Source organism: Oryx dammah, unplaced genomic scaffold (genome assembly GCF_014754425.2).
Source record: "Oryx dammah isolate SB20612 unplaced genomic scaffold, SCBI_Odam_1.1 HiC_scaffold_11, whole genome shotgun sequence".
Taxonomy (NCBI): domain Eukaryota; kingdom Metazoa; phylum Chordata; class Mammalia; order Artiodactyla; family Bovidae; genus Oryx; species Oryx dammah.
Window position 1 is genome coordinate 25,514,583 of NW_024070195.1, and position 13,512 is coordinate 25,528,094.

Consider the following 13,512-nt stretch of genomic DNA (forward strand, 5'->3'; position numbering starts at 1 on the left):
CAGCATCAACTTTTAGGATTTGAAATAGCTCAACTGGAATTCCATTACCTCAACTAGCTTTGTTCATGGTGTTGCTTCTGAAGGCCCACTTCACTTCACACTCAAGGATGTCTGGCCCTAGCTGAATGACTACACTATCATGGTTATCTGAGTCATTAAGACTTTTTTTTGTATAGTTCTGTGTATTCTTTCCACCTTCTTAATCTCTTCTGCTTCTGTTAGGTTTTTACCATTTCTGTCCTTTATTGTGCCCATCCTGGCATGAAAATGTCCCTTGATATCTCCAATTTCCTTGAAGAATATTTGTCATTATATAATGGCTCTCATTTGAGCATACTTGCTATGTTCCAGGCACTGGACTGTATTTAAACCTTATTATTTGTATGTATTTATTTTATTTTATCCATATTAACTATCACTGTAATAGTTTTCATCCCATTTTTATGATAAAATACCCTAAGGCTATATTCTGAGTGACTTGCCCAAGATGACAGGTAACAAAATCAAAAACATTATTGAATGCTTATTCATTTGATTGCAAAACCCATCTTCTTTTTTACCTTACTACTCTGAACTCTGTTGTTACTGTGACACATCTTTACGGCAAGATGGTAGAGGTTGAGATTTTTAGTAAAATTTCACTAATCGTAGTAACAAGGGTTGGATCAGGACAAAACAGTCGAAAGTCAGAACTGAAAAATTTGAAAATACACAGCTTCTTAGAGAATGTTATAAATGTTAATTAGAAGTAACATGAGTTATACCTAAGTAATTTCTTAGAGGGAGACCAAACGTGTAAGTTACAATGACACATTCCATTTACATTGCCAATTAAATCTATAGCAGGAAATTTTTAGGAAAATTATTGGACAAAATTAATATTTTCAAGTGTAATTTTTATTTCCACCATTAATTTATGAAAAGGGTCTTTTATTTTCCTCTTAGACAAAGGTGGCAATTGGTTTTTGTCAAAGTGATATACCATTCCTCTATCTGAGTCTAATTCACTAATAATTTTACTTTATGTTAAAATGATGACCTGAAGACAGAAGCAAGTAGAACAAAATTCATTGCGTCATAGCAGAGAAAGAAAATACAGAGGCAAGTTAAATGTAGAGAGCCCATCTTCTCTTAGTGAGTGATATTGCCTTGCTTGGACTTTCCCTGCATCCCACACAATGTGAGATTTGAGACTGGTCTTCAACTTCCCACCCAAGATACAATTCTGGTCTTGAGGTTTAACATCCTAACTTTCTAATTTGAGTTGTATTTTTTAACTATAATATTAGTAGGTGAAATTCTGATGCACCATCAAGAAAACTTCTGACTGCTAAATCATAAGTGATTTCTATAAAATATTAAGCAGGTTAATCTGGATACAGAAAAAAAAAAGAGAGAGGGAGAGAAATATATTATTTATGTATAGAAAGGAGGATGCTGTGTGGTAAAAACAGCATATCTCAAGTAGAACCTGAAATTTTCTCCTTCCATCCATAACAGAATAGACTAAAAAGAATGATAAAATCACCTATAGGGTCAAATATCTATCCTAATTATGTTAGGACATTGTATTCTGAAGTCATATAGGTCACCCCTCCCTGCTCATTGTTTGCCCTTGTCACTTTGCAGCTCTGCACTCATCAGTTGTGTGACCTTAGGCAAATATTTCACTTTTCTGAAATGCAGTGTCCTCCTTGTCAAATGGAGATGATACTAATATTAATGTATTACAAGTATTTTCCACAGTTTATTGTGATCCACACAGTCAAAGGCTTTGGCATAGTCAATAAAGCAGAAATAGATGTTTTTCTGGAACTCTTTTGCTTTTTCCATGATCCAGCGGATGTTGGCAATTTGACCTCTGGTTCCTCTGCCTTTTCTAAAACCAGCTTGAACATCTGGAAGCTCACGGTTCACATATTGCTGAAGCCTGGCTTGGAGAATTTTGAGCATTATTTTACTAGCGTGTGGAAAATTCTGAAAGAGATGGGAATACCAGATCACCTGACTGGCCTCTTGAGAAACATATATCCAGGTCAGGAAGCAGGTCAGTTAGAACTGGACATGGAACAACAGACTGGTTCCAAATTGGAAAAGGAGTACGTCAAGGCTGTATATTGTCACCCTGCTTATTTAACTTCTATGCAGAGTACATCATGAGAAACGCTGGGCTGGAAGAAACACAAGCTGGAATCAAGATTGCCAGGAGAAATATCAATAACCTCAGATATGTAGATGACACCACCCTTATTGACTATGCCAAAGCCTTTGACTGTGTGGATCACAATAAACTGTGGAAAATTCTGAAAGAGACGGGAATACCAGACCACCTGACCTGCCTCTTGAGAAATCTGTATGCAGGTCAGGAAGCAACAGTTAGAACTGGACATGGACCAACAGACTGGTTCCTAGAGTGAATCAAGGCTGTATATTGTCACTCTGCTTATTTAACTTCTATTCAGAGTACATCATGAGAAACGCTGGACTGGAAGAAACACAAGCTGGAATCATTGCCGGGAGAAATATCAATAACCTCAGATATGCAGATGACACCACCCTTATGGCAGAGAGTGAAGAGGAACTAAAAAGCCTCTTGATGAAAGTGAAAGAGGAGAATGAAAAAGTTGGCTTAAAGCTCAACATTCAGAAAACAAAGATCATGGCATCCAGTCCCATCACTTGATGGGAAATAGATGGGCAAACAGTGGAAACAGTGTCAGACTTTATTTTTGGGTGCTCCAAAATCACTGCAGATGGTGACTGCAGCCATGAAATTAAAAGACGCTTACTTCTTGGAAGGAAAGTTATGACCAACCTAGATAGCATATTCAAAAGCAGAAACATTACCTTGCCAACAAAGGTCCGTCTAGTCAAGGGTATGGTTTATCCAGTGGTCATGTATGGATGTGAGAGTTGGACTGTGAAGAAAGCTGAGCGCTGAAGAATTGATGCTTTTGAACTGTGGTGTTGGAGAAGACTCTTAAGAGTCCCTTGGACTGCAAGGAGATCCAACCAGTCCACTCTAAAAGAGATCAGTCCTGGGTGTTCATTGGAAGGACTGATGCTAAAGCTGAAACTCCAATACTTTGGCCACCTCATGCAAAGAACTGACTCATTGGAAAAGACTCTGATGCTATGAGGGATTGGGGGCAGGAGGAGAAGGAGATAACAGAGGATGAGATGGCTGGATGGCATCACTGACTCAATGGATGTGAGTTTGAGTAAACTCCAGGAGTTGGTGATGGACAGGGAGCCCCAGGGTGCTGCGATTCATGGGGTCACAAAGAGTCTGACGTGGCTGAGTGGCTGAAGAGAACTGAACTGCTTACAAGTACTGTAAAAGTCCTAGAAATTTTTCATTCCAGGTGCAATATATGTATGTTCCTCGCAACAATATAATGAAGTGCTGTTAATGTCTTCAATCAAAGTCCATCAGAAATACATCCAAAGATGAACAAGTTGGTTTTATTGCTCATAAACTCACCATGGAGAATCATGGGGTATCTTTGTGTGATGATGTTCGAACCAAAGAAGCAAAATTTGTTGGAGAGATCTATTAAGAGAATTATTGCACGGAATTAGCTTACACAGTGTGAGAGTGAACTGATTCATGAGAAGAACCGACTCATTTGAAAAGACCCTGATTCTGGGAAAGACTGAAGGCAGGAGGAGAAGGGGATGACAGAGGATGATATGTTTGGATGGCATCACTGACTTGATGGACATGAGTTTGAGCAAGCTTCGGGAGGTGATGATAGACAGGGAAGCCTGGCAAGCTGCAGTCTGTGAGGTTGCAGAGTTGGACACGACTGAGCAACTGAACTGAATTGAGGGTGAACTAGAGAAGTGCAAGACCATAAGGTGGGCTATTGTCAGGAAAGGCAGGCTGGAACTCTCAGCACAGGCTGATGTCGTAACCCACATTGGAATCTTTTCCCTCAGGGAAATCTAGCTCTGTTTATGAGACTTTTCAACTTATTGGTCCAGGCTCACCCAGGTTATCTAGAATAACTTCTCCTACCTAATGTCAACTGATTATGGACTTTAATCACATGTACAGGATATCTTCAGAACAACACCTAGATAAGTATTTGAGTGAATAACTGAGGACCATAGCCTTGGCAACACATGAAACTGACCCTTAAACTACTATAGGATTTAGGCTTGTGTTGGCGATTTTGAGGACGATTTAAGAAACAGTGAATTTGTTCTCAACTAGATTCTGTCAGGAATTATAATAGGTGGTGGAGTGGGGTAATTCTATAATCAGGCATCTAAGTAACTCTTACCTAGAAGGTACTGAGGCTAAAGCTGTAATTAGTAAAGAAGCAGAGGTCATTCATATTATCTAAGACAGAAGTATGCTTAGTCATTTTCATGATTTGGACACTGTTCATGTTCATGTTTTGTCTGTGTCATGATTTCTGAGGGTCCTTGTTTTCTGTTTTGATCCATCCTGGTCACAGAATGGGTGTCTGATGCTGTTGACAACACTGCTTATGTTCAACAAGAAAACACCAAAACCTAGCTGTGAGTAGCAAGCCAGCCCCTGGCAACAACAAGGCCTAATTACAAGCAGCTCTAGACACCAGGGCTTTTTCTGTCTCACTCTTCTTTATAGTCTTTGTCACTGTGAGATAAGACAGTGCTGGGAAACTGAGGAACATCTAACAGGGACAGGGTGATTGATTCCAAATGGAACCCCCATTAACCTGTGGCTTCCATAACACACACACAAACATAAATTATTTTGAAAAAATAAGTTCCCCCTCTAAAAATTGTCTTTGACTTTAGCTCGGTCATTAGTCCCTCACAAATATCTGGAGTTTTAATATGGCAGGATAAATAATACTAAAATATAAAGTAAAGGAAGAAAACTAATTTTCTAAGTCAGGACAATTCCCTGAATTCTACCCTCAATATTTGAGTTGACATATTTATTTATACAGCAAGTCAACAAGAATGTCCTTTAATGTAATCAGTGATCCCCAAATTCCTTTAAATGTAGGTAGGTTCACCAAAATATAGAACATAAAGAATACTCAAGGCAGGGGAAAATTCAAATGAAAGATCATGCAGTTACTTTAGGCAGCACTATATGACCTTACAAGTCTTTTTATTCCCCTGAGTGCAAATACTGGAGCTTTTGAGAGCATGAGAAGAATGATTTACTCAACTGGATTTCTACAGGTAGAAAAGGCAAAGGTATTCCTTGGCAGAAATCACTTAGGTCACTTAGTATTTAGAGAATTCCATATGCACTATGGAAGGAAAGAAAGACAGTTAACCTACATATAAAGTCAATGGAAAGGGGAGGAAATGGGACCTGCCAGGGAGGGGGACCAACTCAGGGAAGATTTTTTGGAAGCTATAGCCCAGAATATCCTGTTGGACATCAAGTTAGCTGTATCTTCATCTATCCATGAGGCTGCTCAGAAATCCCCACCCCTCATCACCAGCAGGCATACACACATATATGAGAAGACTCTGATTTAATACTCTCCCTCGTTTCATGGACAGATCCCTCTGGTCCACTCTGAGTAGAGGCTGCATCAGAACCAGGGGATTTCCCAGTCCCTTCCAGGCCTCTTAGTATAAAGTCTTCATCTGGCAACTGAGGTGTCATCATAGAGGATTTTTCTGATTGGCCAAAACCTAACCTGACAGAGTGTGGCTTGGCTATCTTTAGAATTCCCTCTCAACTCAGCACACATCATTGCTCTGCAACTCAGAACAGCAACTGCTGAGACCACCTTGAGAACAGGATGATCCTGAACAGAGCCCTGATTCTGGGGGCCCTCGCCCTGACCGCCATGATGAGTCCCTCTGGGAGTGAAGACATTGTGGGTGAGTGCATGGTTGAAGGATACGGAGGCTGAAGTTAGGGAGCAGGGAATTGGAGGGGGGGGGGAGTTGACCTAGAAATAGAGACCCCTGGAAGCATTCTCAATATTAAACAAATCTAAAAGTTACCGTCATTGCACCTTCAGGAAATCAGAGTCCAGATCCACTCTCTCTGTTACCTGTGCTGTTGCATGCTCTGTTTCTGATACTAGATCCAGTGAATATGTTCTGGAGGGCTCCAGGGCATTCATTCACAATTGTCTCAAAGATTAGAGATGTTTTCACAAGTAGATGTTTTGTCACAAAAAATTTCATGAGCTATTGCTCCCAAATTTTCTGAATAACTTTTGAAGCTTTTTATGTATTTCTCCTAAAGTTTATATGGGGCTATATAGTTCAATGAGTCATGAATACTGTGTGGATATGAAGAAGAGTGACATTTACTTGGTCTCAGATCTACATACATTTCTACACTGGCATTCTGGCACAGCTAGGGGAGCAAGCCCAGCTGAGCATCTTAGACAAAGCATTTTATCACATGGTTCTCACTTAATCTCAGTTACTTCATTTGTGTCACCTCACAGATAATCCAATAAAAAAGGCATGTAGAAATGCTTTCCAAGTAATGAAGACCCATAAATACCAGTGATTATTCTTATTTTTAAATTATTACTATCACAAGTATAACTTCATATTTTTCTAAAACAAAGTAGAGGATATATTTAATTTTATTTAAAATTAAGAACTATTTGGAGAATTAAATTATATTATTCACAATTTGTCAGCCCAAATTGCCTATTTTCACTTCATGTAATGAAGACCTGTGTAGGGAAACTGGGCAAGCACAAGTTAATTACATGGTCCCTTAGGACCCTCTGCCTTGCTGTCCGCCTCTTTCCACCCTCTCTTCATACATTTCTTCATCTTCCTTTCCTTCCAAGATCCATCCCTGGCTCATATCTCTGTTGTTTCATAGACAGGAAAAGTGGGTTTCTAAAAACCAAAGTAGAAAAGCCAAATGGTTTAAAGGGGAGGTGAAAGAAAGGTTACTCTAACCTTTAACAAGTTTATTAACCATGGCAGCTACCACTCTAGTTTTGTATGGTAGTGCGAGTTTCACCTGCTTCTCCAGAGCACTTCCAATTTTCCTCTCTTCCTCATCGCACCAGAGCATCCTTGTCAGGCTTGATTTACACATTAGGCACAGTGGGCACAGTGCCGAGGGCCTGAATTGCTTGTAGGGCTCAAAAAAATTGTTTTTGTTTTTTTTAATTAGAAGAAAAACAAACTTTTAGAGTAGGGGGAAATGCTTTAAAATTTAATCCAACCTGAATTATGTTTGTCTTTGTATAATATGGCTATAATATACATTTTTGATATTTTTATAAAAGGAGGCACTCACAAGAGCAACAATGCTTAAGGCTCACAAGCCATCATGCAGCTCTGGTCACTGCTGATTCTGACTTCTGTATGGTTCTGCTCCCTATGTCTGTCAGTCTTCCCCCAAATCTCTGTAATTCTCAAGAATAACAATTGATGTTTAATACACATTTTTGAGAACACAGCAAGCTAAATTTTGGGGATTCAAAGACGAAAAGACGTGATTTCTGTCCCCTAGAGGGTACACAGGTTAGCAATGAAAAGAACTGATGCAGGAAAGCAGAAGGACCACGACTGAGCAGGACCAGGGATCCAGCTGAGGCTAAAACTGTAAAAGTGAATTAGTTCCAACTGACACAGTGGAGTGATGTTCTTCAGCAACAGTTGGTAGCCCAGGACAAGTACCAGATGAAAAGGATATTACATATATTCCTGTCTGGAAAGGAGTCACGATTCATTGCAAAGATAAGGAGGCTTTGTTGCAAGGCTTTTTAACTAACTGGACAATTACCAACACAGAGCGAAGAAGGAGCAGGTACTGAGAATTTTGTCTAGAGACTGGGCCAAAAATGAAGCCCACACTGTTTGATAGTCAATTTCTTCTTTCACTTGCTTAATGAGGATCTTTTCTCTATTTTTCCCTTTCTTGCTCCTCACTCTGACTCAGCTGACCACATTGCCGCCTATGGCATAAACGTCTACCACTCATATGGTCCCTCTGGCTACTATACCCATGAATTTGATGGAGATGAAGAGTTCTACGTGGACCTGGAAAAGAGAGAGACTGTCTGGCGTCTGCCTGTGTTTAGTCAGTTTAGAAGGTTTGACCCTCAGGGTGCACTGAGAAACATCGCTGTGGGGAAAAATACTTTGGAGATCTTGATTCAAAGGTCCAACTCTACTGCTGCTACCAACAGTAAGTGTTCACCATTCTGCCTCTCTTTATTAACCTACCCCTTCATACCAGCTTCACTCCCTTTTTCCCTAGGGATAGATACCCTTCACCACTTTATAAAACTCTCTCCTGTCCAAGGACACCACATTTTCTCATGGTAATAGCTGAACCCTCATCCTCTGCTTTCTTCCAACTCATGTATTTCAATATGATAGAAAGATCCCTACTCCCATAATGCAGTCTTTGAATATTTCATGGAGAGATCCCACAGACCTCCCACTTGACAGGCAGGTCATCAAAAACAGGGAGACAGGATTAAAGCAGAAGCAACATATGGTGCCTCCCAAACAGAAGTGAAACAAGAGCTCCTCCACTATTAGACTGGGAGACATTGCTGGGAGGGTTCCTCCAGAGGCAATGGGCAGTGATATTCCCATTTCACGTCTGTGCTGTTTCCTCACCATAGAGGTTCCTGAGGTGACTGTGTTTTCCAAGTCTCCCGTGACGCTGGGTCAGCCCAACACCCTCATCTGTCACGTGGACAACATCTTTCCTCCTGTGATCAGCATCACATGGCTGAGGAATGGACACTCGGTCATAGAGGGTGTTTCTGAGACCAGCTTCCTCTCCAAGGATGATCATTCCTTCTCCAAGATCAGTTACCTCACCTTCCTCCCTTCTGATGATGATGTTTATGACTGCAAAGTGGAGCACTGGGGCCTGGAGGAGCCACTGCTCAAACACTGGGGTATGTACGAGCTCCACTCTTTTGGAACATTCTTTTCTCTGTTAAGTCCAGAACACCCTGCCTGTTATCTGCTAAGCCTCATGGCCCTAAACTTCACATTCCAAGGGTTTCTAATGACAGACTCTCTTCCCTAAGCCCCATACCCCTTCCTTGCCCTATCCCACCCACAGGCACAGAAACATTCTGTATTCTGAGTTCCACAACTTCACTTTCACAGAGCCTGAGATTCCAGCCCCTATGTCAGAGCTGACAGAGACGGTGGTCTGTGCCCTGGGGTTGACCGTGGGCCTCGTGGGCATCGTGGTGGGCACCGTCCTCATCATCCGAGGTCTGCGCTCTGGTGGCCCCTCCAGACACCAGGGGCCGTTGTGAGTCACACTCCAGAAGGAAGGTAAGAATTCAGATCTGTTAGACCTGGGGACATAGTACAGACGAGGGAAAGTGGGAGGAGGCTGTGGACACAAATGTGGTTGAAAGTTGCTGGACTGGGAAACAGCATGGCGGTGGCACAGGAGCCCCTGAGCCCACTCATCTCGTGTCTTTCCCGTTGCAGGTGCACTGTCCATCTTCGAGAACAAAAAAAAACGGACTTGCTAGATGACCTAGAGCTATTTTCTGGCCAAGTCCATCATGTACCTTCTCTCCTCCTACCCTCTTCCTCATACTTCTCTGTGACTTAAAGTGCTGTATCATCTCAGAGTTCACATACATTTGGGATTCTCCCCCTGACCTTCTAATTTTTTCTTTTCTCCGTTGTTACCTATTATGGGATCCCTGAGATATCCCACCCAGCTACCTAATCCACCAATGACCTTAAACTAATATATCCATGGAAGAAACAAATGCGTTTATGAGGTCTTTACTTTTTCCCATCTTTCATTTCAGGGCTGATTAGAACCATGGCCTCTTCTGCTTCAGGCCCATTTAACCTCATTTCCCAGATTATGTTTCATGGCCAGTAACACAGGAGCAGCTTGTAGAGACTGATAATATTTTGGTATCTTAGCTGGAGTTAACATTTCTGTCTTCCTATTTTTCCATCCTTAACCACTGCCACACACCCCAAATTCAGACATCAATGAAGGTAATATATACTCTCTGCCTTTGGTGCAGATTTGTTAAAACAAAAATACAAAAACCAAGAAGTAAAGTGATACTTATTTTAATATCACTTTTAAATTTTTGACAGAGAAATAAGTTGGGAAAAAGGAATTTTGAATCTCTAAAGTACAAAGAGTCAAAATTAGTTTTCAGAACTTTTAGTTCTCAAAGAATTAGTGGTGATAAGAAAAACTATCTTCTCTCCCTCTCACACTTGAAGAGATAAGAATTATCTAGGTAGGAAAAGAAATATGTTTGTTAGGAAAACATTAGAATAAGACAGTAAAGCAGGTATCTGAGAAGGACCAAATACTTTGTCCTTATTTAGGGTTAGAAGCAATGGGAAAATGAATGGATGTAGAAACCACAGACATATTTAAGAACACAGCTGTAGTTTGCTTCATGTTCTATGCGAATCCCTGCTAGAAAACCATGTAGACTTTTCCTGACATGGCATCTGTGGAACAATAGAGTGAATATGGCTCTAGGATGCTCCTAGGCAGATAAGCTTAAGTCAGGCTCACTGAATCTCAGTGCATCCCTATTTGTCCTGGAGATAATCCACCAGTATTCTTAGCTCCTGCCCCTCACCCCTCCTGGCAAAGGGAAATATAAGCTTACAAGAGAGAAATCTCTGGAGGAACAGCATGGAAGAGATAATGTGGCAGCAGCTTTGGGTGCCATATCCTCCTCTAGACTCACAGTCTCGAAGTCCCTGAAGTGGGGATGGATTAGCAGATGAAATTCTCTGGCTGTCCTCAGTGTGTCCAAGGCCTCACTCTTGGGAATGTATGTGACTTGACTTGGAGTCATTTTGCCTTGAAAATTATTTAGGTTCATTGCCTCAGTCTTTCCACTCTGCAATTACTAAGTCCATACATTGCATTGCAGATTATTTTATGGAACAACTATGAAATGTATGAAACTGCCCTTGCCCAGGCCATCTGCATCACTGAGCTTAAAATGTGATTGGAACACAAATCCATTCCTTGAAAGAATGTGTCTTCATTCTTTCCCTGCAAATAGGTTCATCATATCATTTTTCTCAATTCCATATGTATGTGTTAATATACTGTTTGTTTTTCTCTTTCTGACTTACCTTGTAAAGATTTTTTTAAATATATTTAAGTCAAAAAAATATTAAAAAATGTATCTGGGAAAAAAAGACACAATATGAACACAGTAACTAATAGAGTAGATTTTAGTGCAAAGCAACCTAAATCCAAATATAGGACTCAGCACTTTACAGCTAGGATTTTAAATTATAACATTAGGCAAAGTATCTAGCATTTCTGAATCTTATTTTCCCATTCATAAAGTAGGAGTGGTAATACTTTCTTTGCAGAGTTATTGACAGAATTTGAATAATCTTGTTATATAGAAAGTACCTTATACATAGTATAGAAATACAGAAGGAAACATTGTTAGTTATATCCATATTTTATTTAAAAGAATGGATTATGTTATATGAAAATTGTTTTTCTGAGCCCTTTAATGATTTTGGAGATTCAAACTTGGAGCTATAGATGAATTTCTTTTCATATGTTATTGGAGAATTTTTTTTCCTCTCCGAAATAAGCAGAGGTGGGACTGGGTTAGGCTTAGGGAACACAGGGTATAGTGGTTAGTGACACATCACTGATGAAGGGGTTGCTAAGAGAACTCAGGGCAAGTTGTAATGTTCGACTTTGTGTTTTTACTCTCTAATAAAAGATATGTCTCCTCCCTATGGCCTATGAATTTTTAGTCAAGCTATGGTATATGCAACAGATCTTTATCCATGCTTATTTTGAGGAAAAGTGGGAAGTAGAATTAAAAGCTACCTGTGAGGTAGAAGCAAGAGAAAAATTTAAAGTCCAGACAAGGAATTAGTAAATGCAGGGAATCTGAACCAGAGCTGGTCATGAAAATATAGGTAATAGAGCATAACAGATATTTAGGGCAATGAAACTACTCTGTATGATGCTACAATAGTACATACATGTCATACAAAGCCATAGAATGTACATTAAGAGTGAATCCTAACGTAAACTATTGACTTTGCATGCTAACGATGTGTCAATGTAGGTTCATCATTTGTAAGAAACGTACCACTGTTAGGAGAGGTTTATAACAGGGAAGTTACAGTAAGGGCAGAAGATATGTGAAAATCTCTTTCAGTTCAGTTCAGTTCAGTCGCTCAGTCATGTCCGACTCTTTGCCTTTCATTTAATTTTGCTATGAAAATAAACCTACTCTAAAATGATTGATTAAATAAAATTAGATTGGTAATTATCATCTCAAATGTATAAAATAACAGTTTTAATATGAAAAGAAATGTAGGCCACCTAAAAATACATAAATAGGCTGAGAATTTTTTGGCAATAGAATTTCAAGTAAATGTTATGTAAATATAATGATTCATCAGCTAACAACCCAGAATATTGGAGGTAGTGTGTGTGTTTACATTATATGTGTTATCATAATATAGGGTTATACTGTATAGCATTACTATCAGTGTCCTGGAAATAGACATATGCTTTACTCCTTCCCAATGAGATACTAAGGAAAACAAATTTTATTAAAGGGATTCATTCATTAAGTCTTTGTGTAAGTTTAATAGAAATAAAATTAATTCCAAAAAATAAGAGCAAATATTTATTTTTATCAGCCACTATATGACATTACTATGAACAAAGATGGAAATCAATCCTCATGATTTCCAATTATATGATTCTTGAACAATTATTTGAATTATTACAGAGTACATGCATAAAATAAGACTTTAATATTCAATATGCTATTTTAAATTTACAAATTGAAAATCACATAAAAATATATCAAGTTTGTACTTACCACATACAGACAAGGATTTTGAAGGATTTAATATACAAACCAGTTAATTCACACATAGTTGGCACATACTAAGCAGTCAACAAATGTTAACAATTTGTGTTATTGTTATTTTCTGGAACCCAAACCATAAATCTCATGGTAAATTATATCAGAAGGATGCAACCAACAAAATTAAGCACATGGGAAGTTCTACTGGACAAATAATTCCATTTCTTCAGCAAATAATTTGCTAGGAAAAATAAAGAACAGATAAACTATACATTAAAAAAATATATGGACCAAATGCTAAGCTTTATTTGGATTCACATACAAATAAAATAACTTAAAAGATTCTTGTGAGACAATCAGAAAAACTGGAACACTAAAAACACGAAGGAATTATGTATCTAATTTTAGGTATGCTCATGGCATTATTATTTCTAAAAACTCATTACATTTTATATTTTTGTAGTAAAATTTATGAATGAAATGATATTCTGAGATTATTTTCCAAGTCTGCATGTAAGATTAAGTAGATGGGTTTACAAAATTCCCTATGAGTTGATAATTGTTAAAGCTGGATTGCTGATACATGATACTATGCTCCCTACTATGGTGTATAGTTGAAATTTTCCATAATACAAAGTTTAAAAAAAAAATTCAGTGAAAGCAAAAAAAAATAGGCAGAGGGGCATTCTATTTAAACTTGTGTCATTTTTTAAAGTTTTCT

General features: G+C 38.9%; 1 protein-coding gene across 1 annotated transcript; it reads left to right on the forward strand.

Moving 5' to 3' along the window:
• Positions 1-5,703: 5,703 nt before the first annotated feature.
• LOC120870619 (SLA class II histocompatibility antigen, DQ haplotype D alpha chain-like) lies at positions 5,704-11,436 on the forward strand. Its single transcript, XM_040250394.1, has 5 exons — positions 5,704-5,847; positions 7,892-8,140; positions 8,586-8,867; positions 9,085-9,258; positions 9,421-11,436. Exons 1-4 carry the CDS (start codon positions 5,766-5,768, stop codon positions 9,237-9,239), a joined length of 768 nt encoding a protein of 255 aa, XP_040106328.1. The 5' UTR covers positions 5,704-5,765; the 3' UTR covers positions 9,240-9,258; positions 9,421-11,436.
• The last annotated feature ends 2,076 nt before the right edge of the window (positions 11,437-13,512 follow it).

Coding starts and splice junctions, on each gene's coding strand:
- LOC120870619 (XM_040250394.1), top strand. CDS start 5,766: ATGATCCTGAACAGAGCCCTGATTCTGGGGGCCCTCGCCCTGACCGCC. Junction 8,141..8,585: donor CTCTACTGCTGCTACCAACA/GTAAGTGTTCAC, acceptor TCCTCACCATAG/AGGTTCCTGAGGTGACTGTG. Junction 8,868..9,084: donor GCCACTGCTCAAACACTGGG/GTATGTACGAGC, acceptor TCACTTTCACAG/AGCCTGAGATTCCAGCCCCT.